Raw genomic sequence first — 18569 nt, 5'->3', positions numbered from 1 at the left:
GTCCGTGATCTGACCGAGACATTTTCTTCTCACAACTCAGAAACTGGCTGCATTTTCTTCGCTTATTGTTTAAAATTTGGGATGCGTTTTTACCGCGTGAGCTTAACGTTTAATTAGTTAAGGGTGGCTATGGGTGGAGATTTCAAGAGATTCTAAAGCGTATTTTCGAGCGCTTTACACTCGAAACGCTTTAGACGGTGGTTCTAAAGAGAACGGTCAAAGCCTGCAGATTTTTCTTTTAACAGCTCTATTCTCATCCTTGCACGCCAGGGCTAGGGGCAACTTTTCTGTCGTTTGTTTATGAAAGAAATCGAGAAAGGGACCGGGGCTCGCCTCTTTTTTGACGTAAGAGCACGAGTGAGGGGCCGGGAGGATTAGGTGCGGCTCCGGGTAGGCGCGCCCACAGCCCAGCCAGGGCCCAGAGCAAACCCCTTCGCCAAGGGGCGGGGCGCGCCGGGCGGCCACGCGCGCGGGCGGCGGGGTGGGCGTGTCCCGCGGGCGCGCGCGGGCGGTGGAGGGGGCGTGTCCCGCGGGCGGCGGCGGCGGCGCGGGCTGGGTGCGCGGCGCAGCCTCCTGTGCTGGAATGTGCGGCTCCCGCGAGCTCGCGGCGCAGCAGCAGAGCAAGCGCCGCCGAGGCCCCGGGCCACGGACCCCGGCGGCGGCGGCGACGGCGGTGGCCGGGACGGCAGAGCGAGAGCCGGCGGCCTAAGCATTCTCTGCAGTCCCACTCCTGGGCCTTTGCGGGCCTCGACGTCCCCAGCGCCCAACTTTTCCATCCTCCCCCACCCCTCCCCCCGAAACTCCAGCAACAAAGAAAAGTAGTCAGAGAAGGAGCGGCGGCGCCGGGTCTCCCGCCCCTCCTCGCCTAGGAAGGCCGGTAAGCGCGGCTCAGGGCTGGGGGTTCGGTCGGGGTGGGGGAGGGCCGGCCGGGCGGCGGCGGCGGCGGCGGCGGCAGTGGCAGGGGGAGGGCGCGGAAGGACGCGGAGCGAGGCGCTGTCCAGGGCTGATTTGCAGATACTGTGGCTCCGGCGGCGGCCGCAGCGCCGGGCGGGGGCGGGCGGCCGAGCGGGATCGGGTTACACCGGCGCGGCCCGGGGGCTGGGCCGGGGGCGTCCTTGGGGAGCGGTGTGGAGCCAGGACCCCCTCCCCAGTCGAGGCCGGGCCGTCGCCTCCGCACGGGCCCGGGCGTCCTTCGAGTCAGTCCTGAGGAGCGGAGCTGCTTGTGGCGCTGGTCCTGAAACTTCTTCCCCGTTCTCCTGCTCCCAGGTCCCGCCGCAGCCCCTCGTCGGCCCGCGGCCCTCGCGTCCCCCTCCCTCTCCGGCCTCTCCCTTTCGCCGGAAGGCGCCGTTGAGTGCGGCCGGGCGGGTTGAGTCAGCCCCGCGGCCCGGGCGGTTCCGCCAATGGGGCTGGACAGCGATTTCTGCTCTCGGGCCGCCCCGCCGCCTCGGTCCTCCGCACCCGGCCACCTCGGCGCCCGAGCTGGCGGGGCCGGGGCGCGCGTCCCGCGGGGCGCTGTGGGGGAGTGAGTTCGCAAACTTCCGGGGCGCGGGGGAGGCGGCCAGCGCGCGTGGGGGCCCCCTCCGGCGCTAGGGGCCCGACGCCTCGGGAGGGCGCCCGCGGAGCCTCCCGGGCCCTCTGCGGAGGGTGAGCCCAGGGGCGGTGAGAGGAGCTAGGACGCCGGCAACGCGGTAACTTTCCTTCCTCTTCCCGGACTCGGGCCCGCGGGCCGGGGAGGGGGCAAGCCCTGAATGGGGAAGACTTGGTCTGGCCCAACGGCGCCCCGAGTTTGCCCACCTTGCTTTTCTTAGTGTTGGGGAACTCAGGAGAAGCTTCGGGACGAGTGTTGGGGCAACTCCCGCGAGTTGGTGTGTAAATGTGTGCAGTGAGCGGGCCCAGCCGAGAGGAAGCGAGAGCGCCCGAGTTTGCAAAGAGCTGCTTTGTGTTTGGTATTTTGAGAAAATGGCCGAATGCCTATTTCAGTCAGGAATGCCGCCGCCGAGGCAGGCGCTGGTGGCAGCCGCACATAGGAATTCGTGCAACACGTTGGGTTTTCGGGCTGTGCTTAGACGGCCTTCCTGACAAACGTGAAAATTCCTTTAGGGACGGTAGTTAGGGTTAGGGGGGTATTAGGAAAGTCGATGTTTGGGTAAATTGCCGAGTAGCCTGGGTTGTTAAGCCCTGGGACTGCTATGGCCCTCAGTTTGTTTTCTGTGATGGCATTTGATTCCAAGTTTTGGTACATTATAACTCAGTCGGTTTGTGTTTAAATGCACCTGGGTGAAACGGACTGCTTTTGGGGTTTGGAGTTTGATTCTATTTTTTGAGTGCTTGCCACTTAATTTTGCTTTTTCTAATTTGCAAGACAGCACTCAGTTGGAGAATAGCACCTTCTAGATTGAAAAATGACGTGGTTAAGGCGACTTTAAAAGCCCAACATGTTTTCAAGAAGGTGATCTTGTAATGGCTTCCCCTAAGCAAGTAGGCCAAGTCAAGCACAAGGCAAGAAAGTTGCTGATTGTCGGGTTGAGTTGTACGGTTATTAGAGGGTTTGAAAGTTTCTTTAATTTGTGAAGTTTTGAATACACGGAGCTTCCCTTTTTTTTTTTTTTTTTAAACAAGGAAAAAAGTTCTGCTCTTTCTTTTTCTTTTAAAAAGGGACTTTTTCACAGTGGTTTATTTTTCTGGACTTAGTTGAGTTTATATGAAATTCAGTTCAGTTGACCAGTTACTACAGGCTTCTACTGTCCAGATACGTTTGCACTTAACAAATAAACAGTATGGTATTTGGGGTTCTCCCTTTTCTGACCAGTAAACTGTGGAAAGGGGGAATTGAGAGGACAACAGTTTACTATTCATGTATTGGATTGAAAAATAATTTTAATTAACATAAAAATGAAGTTACTTATTTTTTCACCAGAAAAATTGAAAGTGCTTGAGGGAAGACATGCCAGTGCTAGGCCTAGTTGATGGATGAGTTAAGTAAGACAATTGATAGACATTTTCCTAGGGATAATAGAGATTTTTTTGGTGATTGCGATAAGGAAAATTTGGTAGTGCAAAAATACTTAAAAGCCTTAATTTTAGCGATTAACAAAGCTCATTGTATTGAAAGATTATATTTGAAAAAAAACTTTTTTAAGTTAATGAAGTATTGGAGCAATGTTTTGGATGTTGTGTTTAAACTGGTTTTGTACTTTTTGTCTTATTTTGAATTCAGAATACAGTCATGGCCACCCAGGTAATGGGCCAGTCTTCTGGAGGAGGAGGGCTGTTCACGGGCAGTGGCAACATTGGCATGGCCTTGCCTAACGACATGTATGACTTGCATGACCTCTCCAAAGCTGAATTGGCTGCGCCTCAGCTTATCATGTTGGCAAATGTGGCCTTAACTGGGGAAGTAAATGGCAGCTGCTGTGATTACCTGGTTGGTGAAGAAAGACAGATGGCAGAATTGATGCCTGTCGGAGATAACAATTTTTCAGATAGTGATGGAGAAGGACTTGATGAGTCTCCTGAAATCAAAGGTGAACCCAGTGGATTGGAAAATATGGAACTGGAAAGTTTGGAACTCAGTGTTGTAGAACCACAGCCTGTGTTTGAGGTATCAGCTGCCCCAGAAATTTACAGCTCAAATAAAGATCTTCCCCCTGAAACACCTGGAGCGGAGGACAAATGCAAGAACTTGAAGAGCAAACCTTTTCGCTGTAAGCCATGCCAGTATGAAGCCGAATCTGAAGAGCAGTTTGTGCATCATATCAGAGTTCATAGTGCCAAGAAATTTTTCGTGGAAGAAAGTGCAGAGAAGCAAGCAAAAGCCAGAGAATCTGGGTCTTCCACTGCAGAGGAGGGAGATTTCTCCAAGGGCCCCATTCGCTGTGACCGCTGTGGCTATAATACCAATCGGTATGATCACTATACTGCTCATCTGAAACACCACACCAGAGCTGGGGATAATGAGCGAGTCTACAAGTGCATCATTTGCACGTATACCACAGTAAGCGAATATCACTGGAGGAAACACTTAAGAAACCATTTTCCAAGGAAAGTATACACATGTGGAAAATGCAACTATTTTTCAGATAGAAAAAATAATTACGTTCAACATGTTCGAACTCATACAGGTAAGACTACCTTGTAGTCCCTAAGTTCAATTCACTTTTGATAGTTAATTCAGTAGGCTGTTAAAGTAGCACTGAAGAAGGGATTCTGGGGTCAAGTTCTGGTCCCATTATTTGCTGTCTTTGTGACATTGGATAAGTCAACTTAATCTCTTTGTGCTTTAGTTTCTCTCTCCATGGGGGTAATAACTTTGGGATTGAGGATAAGTGAAGAGCACTTACTTCACGGAATGACCAAGACAGATATTATCCATGTTCTTGTTAAAATTTTTATTCTGACAACTTGAAGTAGATCATTTAATTAAATTGGACTACCCTTTTTTTTTTAGAAGATGTGTTTAGTTAGTAGTGAATACATCTAAGATGCAGCATAGTTTCTTAAAGCAATTGAGGACTTAGACAAAAAGGAAAACTCAGTGATTAACCCTTGCATAGATCCATTTCACAGAAGCCATAAACTTTTAAGATAAATTATCTTGGTATTGAGTTCCTGAGTGGAACAACTTAACCTTGTCTGCAAAACCTAGAAATGTGAAAAGTTAGTTTTTAAAAAATTGGTGGGATTACCACACTTGAAATCGTTTTCCTGAGAAAGCAAGCACACATGAAAAATGAAGCTATTTTTCAGGTAAAAAACAATGTCATTCAGCATGTTTAAACTCATACGGGTAAGAGAACCTTTCTAGTTTGTAAGTTACTCTATCAAAAAAAAAAAAAAATGGAACAACATTAAAAATAGAAAAATTTCAAACAGCTCAATACCAACATGTAAAATACCAACATGTACTACTCATTACCTGTATTCATTAGTTAATGATATTTTACCACATTTGGCGATTTTTTTTGTAAATACCAGTTCTGTTGAGATACAGTCCACTACTGCAGACTTCATCCATTTAAAGTTAAAATTCACTGGTTTTAGTATATTCACCGAGGTGTGTAACTATCACCACGGTCCGTTTTTAGGACATCATCAACCAAAACGAAACCCTGTCTGTTCGTGGTTACTCCCCCATTTCTCCTCAGCACCCTGAAATACCGTCATGGCAGAGATGCATGTGCCACTGACTGAACCAGCCAGGCGCCCCAAAGAGTCTCATTTTTTAAGGAAATGTTTGCAACTTACTGGTAATTTTCTCACATTACATTTTTCTGCTAAAAATTGGTACCTTTGAGGACTGATAAGCGGTCTGAACAAAATCGGTTAGGGTAATCTAGTATAGTGGTCTGGATCACAAGTAAAAAGGGGTTTTAGGATGATGCTGTTTGCATCAGAACCGTTTTTCAACAGTTACCACTGGGTAGACTGAACCCCACAGGTAAAGTAGGGCACAGTGGGGAGGGGAGTCAGTAGTGTTTTACTGAATTGTGGTAGACTTAAACAGTAAAACTTGCAGATGAAATTCAGTCACAAGAAAGATGTGAGGGCACATGGGTGGCTCAGTGAGTTGAGCGCCTGACTCTTGATTTTTAGCTCAGGTCATAATCTCTCGTGGTGGGATCAAGCTCTGTTTCGGTGGAGTTGGCTTGTTTCCCCTACACGGATGCGTTCTTCCTCGCAAATAAACTTAAAAAAAAAAAAAAAGGTGGGGGGGAATGGCAAGATTCTAAGCTCCAGGAGAATGGTCCAGTATTACGTGTATGGCTTTAAAACCTAAGCAAGTAAAAATGTTTGGAGATCCTTTGGAATTTGTTATAACCTGTGACTTTCTCCATGCTTTAAAACCATTTTAGTTTCCAAAGTCTAGAAGTTCAAACATTACAAAATGACATGGCAGAGGAAGTCAGAGTTACTTGGAAATCCTACCCCATTAATCACTTAATAGTTTGATTTAAACAGACAAAACCTCATGTACAATATCTTAAAATAAGTCTTAGTTACTCTATATACTTCAGCCATAATTACTTCATATTCATTTAACAGTTTTTTTAAAACCTTGGGGCTTAATTTGGATTGGCTGTGATCTGTAGAGCTTTTAGGTAGTAGCCATGGCCTGACTTTTATCTGTACACTTTGACGAATTGTTTTGATTGAAGTATAATTGATGACTTTTAACAAATACATGTACTCCTACCCACCATGCAAGTCAACATAGAGAATACGATCAGCACCGCAGTGCTTTTGTCTTAATACATTTTGATTTTGTCAGTTGTATTTTGATAATTCATGTTTCCCATAAAAGCTAAAAATGTTTTCAACTGTAAATCTAAATTTGTCAATTTAAGAATATTTCTAGAACCAAAAAGAAAACAGAGAACTGGAAAAGGTGTCTTTTAGTATTTTGTGTGTATTTCCAGTTTTGTGGGGGGTTTTTTTGGTATTCCAATTTTTTAATGTAAAGCATTTTTTTTTTAAAGATTTTATTTATTTATTTGACAGAGAGAGATCACAAGTAGATGGAGAGGCAGGCAGAGAGAGAGAGAGGGAAGCAGGATCTCTGTGGAGCAGAGAACCCAATGCGGGACTCGATCCCAGGACCCCGAGATCATGACCTGAGCCGAAGGCAGCGGCTTAACCCACTGAGCCACCCAGGCGCCCAATGTAAAGCATTTTTTGTTTGTTTTTTAAAACAAGAATTCTTGGGGTGTCTGGGTGGCTCAGTTGCTTAAACCTCTGACTTAACTCTTAAATTTTGGCTCAGGTCATATCTCAGGGTCCTGGGATGGAGCCCTGCATGGATCCTTTGTGCTCCAAGGGGGAGTCTGCCTCTCTCCCTTTCCTTCTACCCCTACCCCTGCTTGCAGGTGCACATGCTCTTATTCTCTCTAAAATAATTAAGTCTTAAAAAAAAAAAAATACAATAGCAGGGGGGAAAGGAAACCAAGAACTCTTGGCCATTTATAATGTTTTTTGTATAGTGGTTTATTTTAACCATAGTTTAGGTGACTAATTTTTAATGGATGTATTTTATATGCTTAACTGTACCATCAATAAATTTTTCTCCCCATTAATTTAAAGTTGATATTTTCTCAGTAAGGTAACATTGGTTGTATGTATCTCATTTCACATTTTAGTGTCTTCCCCTTCCCCCCCAAATTTTCGTGTTGAACTTTAGTGAAAAGATTTTTTTTTCTTCCTAATGTTATCTTTGTGAATTTTTTTTTTAAATTTTTGGTAAGCATTTTAAAACAATTTGGTAGTGTATGCATTGGGAGGATAATATTTCAACTATGTAAATTCTGAGTATCTCTGGTGTTAAATGCATGGTTCTGAAAACTGTGTTTAGAAAGGAAAATAAATTCATTTAATGCTGAAAAGTAGAGATAAATAATAGACTCACTTCTCATTTAAGTACCTTAGTTTTTAGATTGACCTAATGGGTTTCTTCTGTTCTTTGAGTGGCCAGTGTTGGGTACTTCTCTGCTAATCTGCAGAACAATCTATTGAGGAACTAAATTATAATAGCCTGTGTTTACTGAGAGGAAACCTTGAAGTGATGTGTCCAAGGTCATACTATACAACTAAGACTAAGAATCAAAATTCAGTTTTCTTTTTTGTGAGTAATATATGATGGGCTGAGGATTTTCATTTGAGTCTTCAATTAAAAGATTTTTAATTTTGTGGGTTTGATAATTTTAATCAGTTCACAAATTCTGGGTGCCTGGATGGCTCAATTGGTTGAGGATCAGCCTTTGGCCCTGGTCATGATCCCACATCAAGTCCCTCATCGGGTTCTCTGCTTCACAGAGAGCCACCATCTCCCTTACCTCTCTATCCCTCTCCAGTATTTGCTCTCTCTCTCTCAAATAAATTAAACGCAATCTTAAAAAAAAACAACAACACGCACAACAGTTCACAAATTCTAAAAGATGACATTTTTGCCTCTGTGTGACTGAAAAATCACTAAGTATTCTAGAGTATTTATGCCTATTTTGTAGAGTTGCACAGATAGAAGCAATCTTTTCTTTTATAAAGAATTTAAATTATCCTTAATTGATCCCTTTGTTTATCTGTAATGGTATTTGATATTTCTTCCATTAACTTTTCTTTCCATGACAGCTTAATTGCGATGCATTTTACATACCATACAATGTGGATTTGCCCATTCTAGACATTTCCGAGAATTATACAATAATATATGGTCCTTTGTGACTGCCTTCTTTCACTTAGCATAATGTTTTCAAGGTTCATTCATGTCCTGTGCACAGTACTTGTTTTCCTTTTGCTGCCAGATAATCTCTTGTAGGGATACCACGTTTTGTATATCCATTCATCAGAATATTTGGATTGTTTTCCGTTTTTTGGCTATTGTGAATAATTAATTCTTCTATGAACATTCATACACACATTTGTGTGGACACATTTTTATTTCTCTTGGATATGTACAGTTGACCCTTGAACAGTGCAGAATTTAGGGGCAGTCGAAAATCTGCACATACCTTTTGACTCCCCCAAAACTTAACCACTAAGAACCTACTGTTGACCAGAAGCCTTACCAGTAACATAGTTAATTAACACATTTTATGTGTTGTATGTATTATATACTGTATTCTTACAGTAAAGTAAGCTTGAAAAAAAAATCTTAGAAAATCCATGAGGGAGAGCCTGGGTGGCTCAGTGGGTTAAGCATCTGACTTGATTTTGATAGAGGTTCTCTGGTCTCTGGGCGGCATTCTGTGGGGAGTCTGCATGGCATTCTCTCCCTCTGCCTTGCCCTTGCTCGATACCTCTTTCTCTCAGATAAATAAATAAGTGAACGAATGAATGAATATATGTATGTTTAAAAAAGAAAAAATCCGGAAGAAGAGAAATTTACAGAACTGTGCTGTATTTGTTGTGGGGGGGGGGGGAGCACGTATAAATGGACCTGAACAGTTCAAACACATGTTGTTTGAGGGTCAACTGTTCATACCTAGGAGTGGAATTGCTGAGCCATATGGTAACTATGTTTAGTCATTTGAGGAACTGCTAAGCTATTTTCCAAAGTGGCTGCACTATTTTACAGTTTCACATTGTATGAGTGTTCGGATTTTTTCCATACCCAAACCAATACTCTCTTAACATCTGTCCTTTGATTATAGCCATCCTCATGGCTGCGAAGTCTTCATCTCATTGTGGTTTTGATTTGCATTTCTCTCATGGGTAAAGATATTGAGGATCCTTGCATGTGCTTATCTGTCATTTATATATGTTTATAGAAATACTTTCAACATATTTTAAGCTAAAATTCTTCCAGGTTGAAGTAGGAATTCTATTGATAGGACTATTTATAGCTGACCTATAGCTACCAACTAATAACAGCTGTATGGCTACTAGGAACACGTTTCCTACTCATTACAGTATTCCTCTTTTTTCACTTGTTTTTTCTTTCCCTTGTCCATTTTACTAGACATATCTGTTACTGTAACTTACTGTATAGACAAAATAATAACTGGTATTTCTGAGGGCTTTACTATGTGCCAGGCACAATATCAGATGTTCTGTGTGTATTATCTTAAATTTAAATTCTCACAATTCCAGTAAGTGAAGGTGCTTTTACTTCTAATGAGGAAACTTGCCCAGGGTTGTAATTATTATCTTGTGGCCAAAACCAGATGAAAAGAAATTACAAATTGTTAGGCGCACGCACGCGTGTGTGAAGCTTTTTTAAAAACCTGTTTTGTGTTTGACAAACCATGTCCAAAAAACATTTATTTCCTGCCGTTGAAGTCTTAAATTCTTTAGTACTGAAATCATTATCCTCTCATCTTCAGTTACTGTCAGTCCTTATGGGTTTATGAACATGATTTACCTTAACACTGATCTGTTTTGTGAAATGTCTGTCTACTACTTGAAATTTTTAGCTTAAGCATCCCCACTCACATGTTCTTGGCTTTAAGCAGCAATTTCAAATGATAGATTTACCCTTCACAAAAATCCAAAAAATAAATAAATAAATAAATTTCTGAGTGATAGCATGAGAAGATTTGGGTAGATTTTTTTCCCTAAGGGTAATTCTGATTTTTTTTTTTTTTAAGGATGCTCCTTGATACCTCATCAGTGTAATTATTCAGTTCTTAATATTTAATGTGGGAGTTTGTAGCATTACTATGAAAAATAAAAGGGCTATGAGAATTCAGAAAGCCAGTGATCTTTTTTGTCAGCAAAGCTGAAATGCAGTTATGTGAACTCTGAATTAAATCATTTACTTATCTAATCTATAATAAAAAAAGGACTATTTTGCCAGGAATAGGAAAAAGAATCCTTATAAAAAAATGCTCAGTACTGAATATTGTGTATATTGTTAGTGAGAATTTTATTTACCTTATTTTATCATATTTAAACCCTAACCCTTCTATTCTTGCAGGGGAACGCCCATATAAATGTGAACTCTGTCCTTACTCAAGTTCTCAGAAGACTCATCTAACTAGACACATGCGTACTCATTCAGGTTGGTAAGAAATGGGAGCCCTTCTATGATTTTTAGTACACCATACATCATTATAACAAAATCCTTCCAGACCTGGAACTGGGTCATTATTTATGATTTATTTGTTTATTTTAAAAATCAATTTATGATTTACTTTTAATTTAGAAATCAGAGTTAAAAATCAGTGTTGTATTCATGTGACACTGTATCTAAATTTAGGTTCTTAAGGAATCTATAGGTGAAACTCTGAGTATAAAAGACATATGCACTGTTCTTGGGTGGACGGTCCATAATTTCCACCAGATCTTCAAGTTCTCTGACTAATAAAACTTGAAATGCTGTTAGAGACCAACACTGGTTCGTACATTTTGAGCAACCCCTACCTTCTCACCCTCTCCCCCACTCCTAACACAATATAACACCACATTTCATAGTGTGTGGTTCCTAGCTTACAGGTATTCCTTCTTCACTTCTCAGGTCCTAAAATGTGGGTTTGTCCTTTTTTGAGAGGTGATAGGGCTTCCGTGAACTGATTTACAGAAGCCAAACTTGAAAGAGAAATAGATAATCCGGGATCTCAATTTATTAACCTATACTAGATAAAATGCAGGACTATAAATGCAGTGGGAGATTTGTCCACTCCAGTAACTGGAATAATTGTGATTACTAACCAGAATTGGTCCCCATTATCAAAGTAGATAGATGGCAAAGTTAAAAAGTAAGTAGTAGCATAGGTGGTCTTAGCATAATTCATTTTGGCTACAATTCACCCTTGACCCTTGGTGAACCACCACAACTGATCAGAGTACTCTACTTCCAAATTTAGAATATATACCAAATTTAGAATATACACCCCTCCCATTTTCAGGTATGTAGGGAAGCTATGTCAAAATCTTGGTGTTAACAGAAGTCTATGTAGACTCATGTCCATTAGGTTAATTAATTGCCTGAAATTTGTGCAGTCTGATTGTGTAGCCACTAGCCACATGTGGTTATTAGCTTGTGAAATATAGTTAGTTTGAACTGAAATGTATAAAATACATAGTAGAATTCAAACAATATAAATAAAGACACCTAAAATACCTATTTTGGGGTGGCTGGCTGGTTCAGTTGGAGGAACATGTGACTGGATCTCAGGCTCATGAGTTCGAGCCCCACATTGGGTGTAGAGATGACTTAAATATAACTTTAAAAAAACTTTTTTAAGTTTTGACTACATGTTCACACGACATTAGTTATATAGGGTTAAATAAGTAGTAAAATTTAGTTTTACCTTTTCTTTACCTTTGTAAATGTGACTGTCAGAAAATTTAAAATTACATATATTGCTTGCATTTTATTTCTATTGGATATTGCTGTTTTAAGTCAGTAATTGAGTAACATTTGATTATAGTACAGATTCTGATTTGAGCAGCTATGAAGAAGTCACATAATATGTGGGCTAGCTTTTCTTTACCCTCAGTGCTTGTCATGTTAATTAATATACTTGGAATGTTCTTTCCAAATCTCCTAAGCTATTGAGTTGAGTCACTTAACCAGATACCTGAGTTTATTGCTTAGGGGTGCTTCCTGGTTTCATTTTCTGAGGGTCATTGGGAGGCTCGCTCAGGCTTCCTTGAGGGTAGGCATCATGTTCTATTGATAGTTCTGCTCTAGCCCTTAAATAAAACATTTTAAGAGTTTTATGTGGGTTAACTAATTTTTGTCCTTTATAACTATCCAATAACGTGTAAGTCCAATTGCTGTCCCCATTTTACCAATGGGGAAACTTAAACTAAGGGATTGAAGAAATGTGGCCATTTTTCCTATAGAATGTCCCCCTTTCTGGATTTGTCTTACTTGCTTTTTCATGGTGTCACTTAGTTTTTCTTCTGTCTTTGTGCCCTGTATTATTTGTACACTGGAAATCAAATCTGAATGCTTGAATTTTACTTGTGTCTCATTTGAAGTCCTATCTGGTTGACCCACTATTAGTGTTGCTGGTTTACTGGATTAGAATGATAACATACTTGTATCTTTCTCATTGAGTGGATAATACTTTTGTCACCCTTTAAGTGTCTGTGGTGTTTTAGACTAGACAGTAACTTCTGCTGGAATAATTTTGTGTCTGCTAACTGTTGTCTTTGGAATTTCTTAGCTGTATTAAAAAGATGATATTCAGTAGTTACTGTTACAGTACAGCAAGTATTTTAAAAGTCTCTTAAAGAGTAGTAGCTACTATTTTCTTTTTTAAAGATTTTATTTTTCTAAGTTATCTCTATACCCAGTGTGGGTCTCAAACTCACAACCTGGAGATCAAGAGTCACATGCCCTATCGACTGAACCAGCCAGGTGCCCTAATAATAGCTACTATTTGTTGTATGCATGCCAGATACTGAGAAATTGGGATTTGTTATCTCTGATCTTAGTACCCCTTAAATATTTAATCCTAGTTTATGGATTAGGACACATATAGAGAGGATAAATGCTTTATCTGTGGTTAATTGTCATTCCTTTAAATCAGAAGAGCTAGGATTTAGCCTTAAACTCCTCACCCCTCCCATTTTCAGGTATCAACATCGTTAAAAGGAAATTATGGCTCAGAAAATGGCTCTAGAAGCTATAGCATAACGGAATTGGAACCACAGCGTATGGAGAGAGCAGAGATCTATCTTTTACTGGGTGCCAGTAGTTTGAGTTGCAAACAGGAAACAAACATGGTTAGTTTGTTTTGTGTATGAGTGTGCAATTATTTCCAGGAGATCTTACGTTTCAATACTTTTAATTGAAGTTGCTGGTAGCCTCATAAGTACACTGAGGCTAAATTAGGTCGGATTGGATAGGTAGTCTTTTTTTTGAATGGGTTGCATGGAGTGAATATCTTGCAGGCCTTCTCTGTGGTCTGGAGTCTGATTTTTAAGGTCCCCTGGGCCTTGTTTTTTCCCTTGTTCATGTGAGTGTATTTCAGAGAGGAGAAGTATGTGCTCATTCTCTTATTTTTGGAAGAAATTCGGCTCTGTGGAGTTGATACATTTTAGCTTAGCTGACAGATATAAAGCAAAACCACAATGGTTATTTACTTAGAGCATTTCCAGCCATAGGGTTCGGTTTCTTTTTTTTTTTTTTTTTTTTAAAGATTTTATTTATTTATTTGAGAGAGAGACAGTGAGAGAGAGCATGAGCGAGGAGAGGGTCAGAGGGAGAAGCAGACTCCCCATGGAGCTGGGAGCCCGATGTGGGACTCGATCCCGGGACCCCAGGATCATGACCTGAGCCGAAGGCAGTCGTCCAACCAACTGAGCCACCCAGGCGTCCCTAGGGTTCGGTTTCTTTAGGCCAGATTAGGAAGGGATCAGAATGTTGATGAGGTGAAAAATGGACACACTAACCTTATCTGGGGTTCTCCATTTTACTGGTGTTTCTCCCTAATGGTATTAAAATACCCTTCACCACCGGGCTCGTCTGAGATACGCGGACATATCCACAGTTCTCCCTTTCTTTTTTTTTTTTTTTTTTTTAAAGATTTTATTTATTTACTTGACAGAGAGAGAGATCACAGATAGGTAGAGAGGCAGGCAGAGAGAGAGAGAGAGAGAGAGAGAAGGAAGCAGGCTCCTTGCTGAGCAGAGAGCCCGATGCGGGACTCGATCCCAGGACCCTGAGATCATGACCTGAGCCGAAGGCAGAGGCTTAACCCACTGAGCCACCCAGGCGCCCCACAGTTCTCCCTTTCTTATTCTCAGTGGAGATGCTGTCATTTCATCCTGGATGAAATATCTTATTCCAGATGAAATACACAGTTTGTATTTGCTGTTAATAATAATTTTTTTTATATATCACACTGACTAGTTCCACATTCTGCTAGCATAGGAATTGATTTTGAATATTTTCCCACAATGAGTGTAATGGATGCTGTTGTTAAAGAAGATCAACAACATGCCAACTTCCACCTACATTTATTACTCTTCTTAACATGGAAAATACTTTTTTCAACCATAAGTTTATTTTTCTTTCACCAAGTATTTGATAATTATTGTGGAGGCACTATTTTAATAGGCTGGGCTTATTTGAAAGACATTATGGTTTGAGGGTATAATGAATTCTAGAATGTTTTTTTCCCAGTGTCTTTGTGGTTTTTTTCATTTTAATATGTCATGTCAAATTCAACTTACTATGCGGTTTGGGCTTTTTCGGTCAGTAAACGTATTTTTTATTGAGGTATAGTTGATACACAATGTTACATTAGTTTCAGGTGTATAGAGTAAATTTTTAAACATTACTCTGTTGAGGTTCAGTTTACACACATGAAAATGCAGACATGTGTCTGAAGCAGACAGGTCAGTGACTTCGCATGGTTTCTCCTGTTTGACTGCCCCCTAGAGGAAGACCTGAAACATTTATACACCCTCAGAAATGTTCCCTCCTCACCCTTTCTGGCCAGTACTCCCATGGTCTACCCCCAACTGATAGTCTGACTTCTGTCAAAAAGAATATTAAGACATTCTTCTACGAGATGTTTTTGACAATCATCCCATGCTACTTTATCAGAACTTTGTGTTTTTTTGCTAAATAATAATCAATTGTATGCCCCATTACTCTTCAAAGTAAGTCCCTTTTGTTATTCTTTCTGGATTCTTCTTGATAAGAATAGGTAAAGTATATAAAAATCTTTCCTCTTTTGAATTTTCTATATGTTAAGTTAATTTGGGAAGAATAAAGTGGACATCTGACATGTTTATAAAGATGAAAAATGTAGATAAATACTAGAATTGGAAAAGAATTAAAATCATTGATAAAAGGCAAAAAAATATATATTAGGTGCTAAAAACCTATGCAGTTTTATGACTAGATCTAATACAAGCACGACTTAAAGGCAAGAAAATAAAATTGAGAAGGAATGAATGGAGCAAGTAAATTTTGCCATCAAAATTTAAATAGGTTTTTATGAACTCCCATTCTCTGACCATTTCATAGGTGGAGGCTTCCACTTTGATGCTTGCTGTGTAAATACCCTCATTTGTTAGGGGTTATACAGTGGCAATATTTCCATTACAATTCTCTTATTAGCACAAATATTTTCTTAAAGAGATAAACTTCATTCATCAGCTACTTGTTTACTCAGAGGTAGGGTTTAAATGGAAAGGCAGGATAAACACATGAATCTTGCCTTTTGTTTACCCATACTAAAAGTACCAGTTTCAAAAGTGATGATTTATAGGGAGTGTATATGGACTGCTTGGCTGTGCCAAGCCAAGTCTGTGCCATGCTAAGTGCTTTATATGGATTCAATTATTTATAGGTCATAACACTTAAAAGTATTTTTACAGATGCAGAAATTGGGCCTTAGAGAGTTTTCAGTACCTTGCTCAGGATCTCAAAAGTGAGTTGGAGAAGAGCCCATATTTGATCTCCCAGATAGTCTCATTCTAAAAAAAAGTTCTTAACCGTTATGCCACTAATTTTTTTCCTCATTCTGTGTCTATATATGTTAAGCAAATGTTTGTGTCCACTGAGGTAATTCGTTGGAGGGGACAAGACAGAGTAATGAAGCACGTTGTAGAAACCTCTATTTGTGACTCTGTTAGTAGTCTAACATGGAAAAGAGTTGTCCAGCTAGCTACATAACCAATCTAACCAATCTGATGTACCTGGGTAAGTTTTGGTTTTATCATCAGACATTTTCTGATCATGTAAAGCTTAATGTCTGAGAAATTTGCTTTATGAAAAAATTAGATTTGATATGAATTTGAGAATGTTTGAGAGATGAATTTTCATAAATGTCAATTTCCATTTTTCTACTATGCATTCCATTGGACCAGTGGGGTATGGATACCATTTGGTAATATTTACTAGAGTGTGATCTAGATGGGTATGTATTCAGGTAGAATGTGTTAATCTTATATCTTTAATTTGGGGGTGGGGGTGGTTTTGGTATTGTATGTACCTGTGATCTCTAATGATCATGACTTTGTTCAATTATTTTACATACCATATCTATTTGTATGCCCTTTCTCACCTATGTTTTTTCTTTATTCATTTGTTAAAAGAAGGTAGAGAAAAATCAGAAGGTTTCTGGCTTGGCTGTATTTTTGCTTTAAAATAGCAATTCTGGCATTGGATGACTTTGCTGAGTGAAGTTTGACTCTGCTCCTGCTGAGATAGGCAAAAGGGTTAAATTTAAAGAAAAGACCTCTTGTTCCCTAAGCCCAAAACTTTTACAACTTCTACATCTAAGGTCTGAGAGGGTAGCTTGAAGTGTAAGATACTTCTTTAGAAGTCTCAACATTTATCTTAAAAATGTATGGGAATTATGGGGAGGGTATGTGCTATGGTGAGTGCTGTGAAGTGTATAAACCTGGAGATTCACAGACCTGTACCCCTGGGGCTAATAATACATTATATGTTTATAAAAATAAAAAAAAAATAATAAATAACTTGCAAATTAAAAGTGTGGGAATTATATATTCTACTCCATTGTACATTTGTTTTAATGAAACATAAAACAATTAAAATGATCTTTAAAAAAAAAATATTTTTTCTCTTTGAGTGCCCTTGCCCCAAAATTCACATCCATAGCCCAACCAACTTTGCCAATAATTGTTGTGTACTTCTTGGTGAATCGTTGTTCTTTATAGTGTTTAAGAGCTCTAGCTTGATGAACGTTTTAGAAGATGATGGTTAAATGAAATCGTTGTTCTTCCATTTGGTATGAGAGTCATTGTCAAGGGATAGAGAAAAGATCTACAAATAAATATGGTAAAGGTAAAGTGCATGATCGAGTCTTTTCAATGAATAGTTTGTGTGTGTGTGTTTTAACATATCCAGTTCTTATATTTTAATAAATGGCTTGAATTCATGTCTTAATCTATGTTCTCTCTAACATCTCTCGTTTACCTTAGGTGAGAAGCCATTTAAATGCGATCAGTGCAGTTATGTGGCCTCTAATCAGCATGAAGTAACCCGCCATGCAAGACAGGTTCATAATGGGCCTAAACCTCTTAACTGTCCACATTGTGACTACAAAACAGCAGATAGAAGTAACTTCAAAAAACACGTAGAGCTACACGTTAATCCACGGCAGTTCAATTGCCCTGCGTGCGACTATGCGGCTTCCAAGAAGTGTAATCTTCAGTATCACTTCAAATCCAAGCATCCTACTTGTCCTAATAAAACCATGGATGTCTCAAAAGTGAAACTAAAGAAAACCAAAAAACGAGAGGCTGACCTGCCTAATAACAATATTACCAATGAAAAGAAAGAAACAGAACAGACAAAAATAAAGGGGGATGTGGCTGGAAAGAAGAATGAGAAGCCTGTAAAAATGGAGAAAAAAGATAATGTTTCGAAAGAGAAAAAGTCTTTTAGTAATGCTTCAACTCAAGTGACTACCAGAACACGCAAATCAGCGATGGAAACTAAAGAAATGGATGTGCATACAGGAAATAATTCAGAAACAACCTGTAAAACCAAGAAAAGCAAAAGAAGGATGGAAACTGAAGCCCATTCCTTAAAAGATACTATTAATGATGAGGAACCTGTGACAAAAAAGAAAAAGAAGGCAGAAGGCAAATCCAAAAGTATTCAGGAAGTGCCAAAAGGTGATAGCAAAGTAGAGGAGACTAAAAAACAAAATACTTGCATGAAAAAAAGTACAAAGAAGAAAAGTCTGAAGAACAAGTCAGGTAAAAAAAGCAGCAAGCCTGCTCAGAAGGGGCCTGCTCGGATGGTGCCTTCTTCTCCCGAGGGGCCTGCTCAGATGGCCCCTTCTTCTTCCAAGGGGCCGTCTCAGATGGAGCCTTCTCCATCTGCGGGGCCCATTGAGATGGAGCCTTCTCCCCCTGGGGGGCCTGGTCAGATGGAGCCTTCTCCTCCCGGGGGTCCGGCTCAGATGGCCCCTTCCCCTTCCAAAAGGGCTTCTCAGATGGCGCCTTCTCCTTCCAAGGGGTCTTCTCAGATGGCGCCTCCTCCTTCCAAGGGGTCTTCTCAGATGGCGCCTCCTTCCAAGGGGTCTTCTCAGATGACGCCGCCTCCTTCCAAGGGGTCTTCTCAGATGGCGCCTCCTTCCAAGGGGTCTTCTCAGATGACGCCGCCTCCTTCCAAGGGGTCTTCTCAGATGGCGCCT

At 40.6% G+C, this 18569-nt stretch overlaps 2 protein-coding genes across 2 annotated transcripts in view; one reads left to right on the top strand and one right to left on the bottom strand.

Moving 5' to 3' along the window:
* Positions 1-374: 374 nt before the first annotated feature.
* On the bottom strand, positions 375-2856 carry LOC111148841 (serine/arginine repetitive matrix protein 1-like). Its single transcript, XM_022505657.1, has 3 exons — positions 2850-2856; positions 973-1635; positions 375-865 (listed from the first exon to the last, which is right to left on the bottom strand). Exons 1-3 carry the CDS (start codon positions 2854-2856, stop codon positions 375-377), a joined length of 1161 nt encoding a protein of 386 aa, XP_022361365.1.
* LOC111149307 (RE1 silencing transcription factor) overlaps positions 797-18569 on the top strand; it is a 19562-nt gene continuing 1789 nt past the window's right edge. The window contains exons 1-4 of the mRNA XM_022506297.1: positions 797-877; positions 3218-4121; positions 10406-10489; positions 17347-18487. Of these exons, the coding sequence (XP_022362005.1) occupies positions 3227-4121; positions 10406-10489; positions 17347-18487 (2120 nt within the window). The 5' untranslated portion in view covers positions 797-877; positions 3218-3226. The remainder of the gene's footprint in view (positions 878-3217; positions 4122-10405; positions 10490-17346; positions 18488-18569) is intronic.

Source organism: Enhydra lutris, unplaced genomic scaffold (assembly GCF_002288905.1).
Source record: "Enhydra lutris kenyoni isolate GAN:26980312 unplaced genomic scaffold, ASM228890v2 scaffoldscaffold21, whole genome shotgun sequence".
In the NCBI taxonomy this organism is placed as follows: Eukaryota; Metazoa; Chordata; class Mammalia; order Carnivora; family Mustelidae; genus Enhydra; species Enhydra lutris.
The sequence above is the reverse complement of the archived record's forward strand: the minus strand, read 5'-3'. Positions and strand labels throughout refer to the sequence as shown.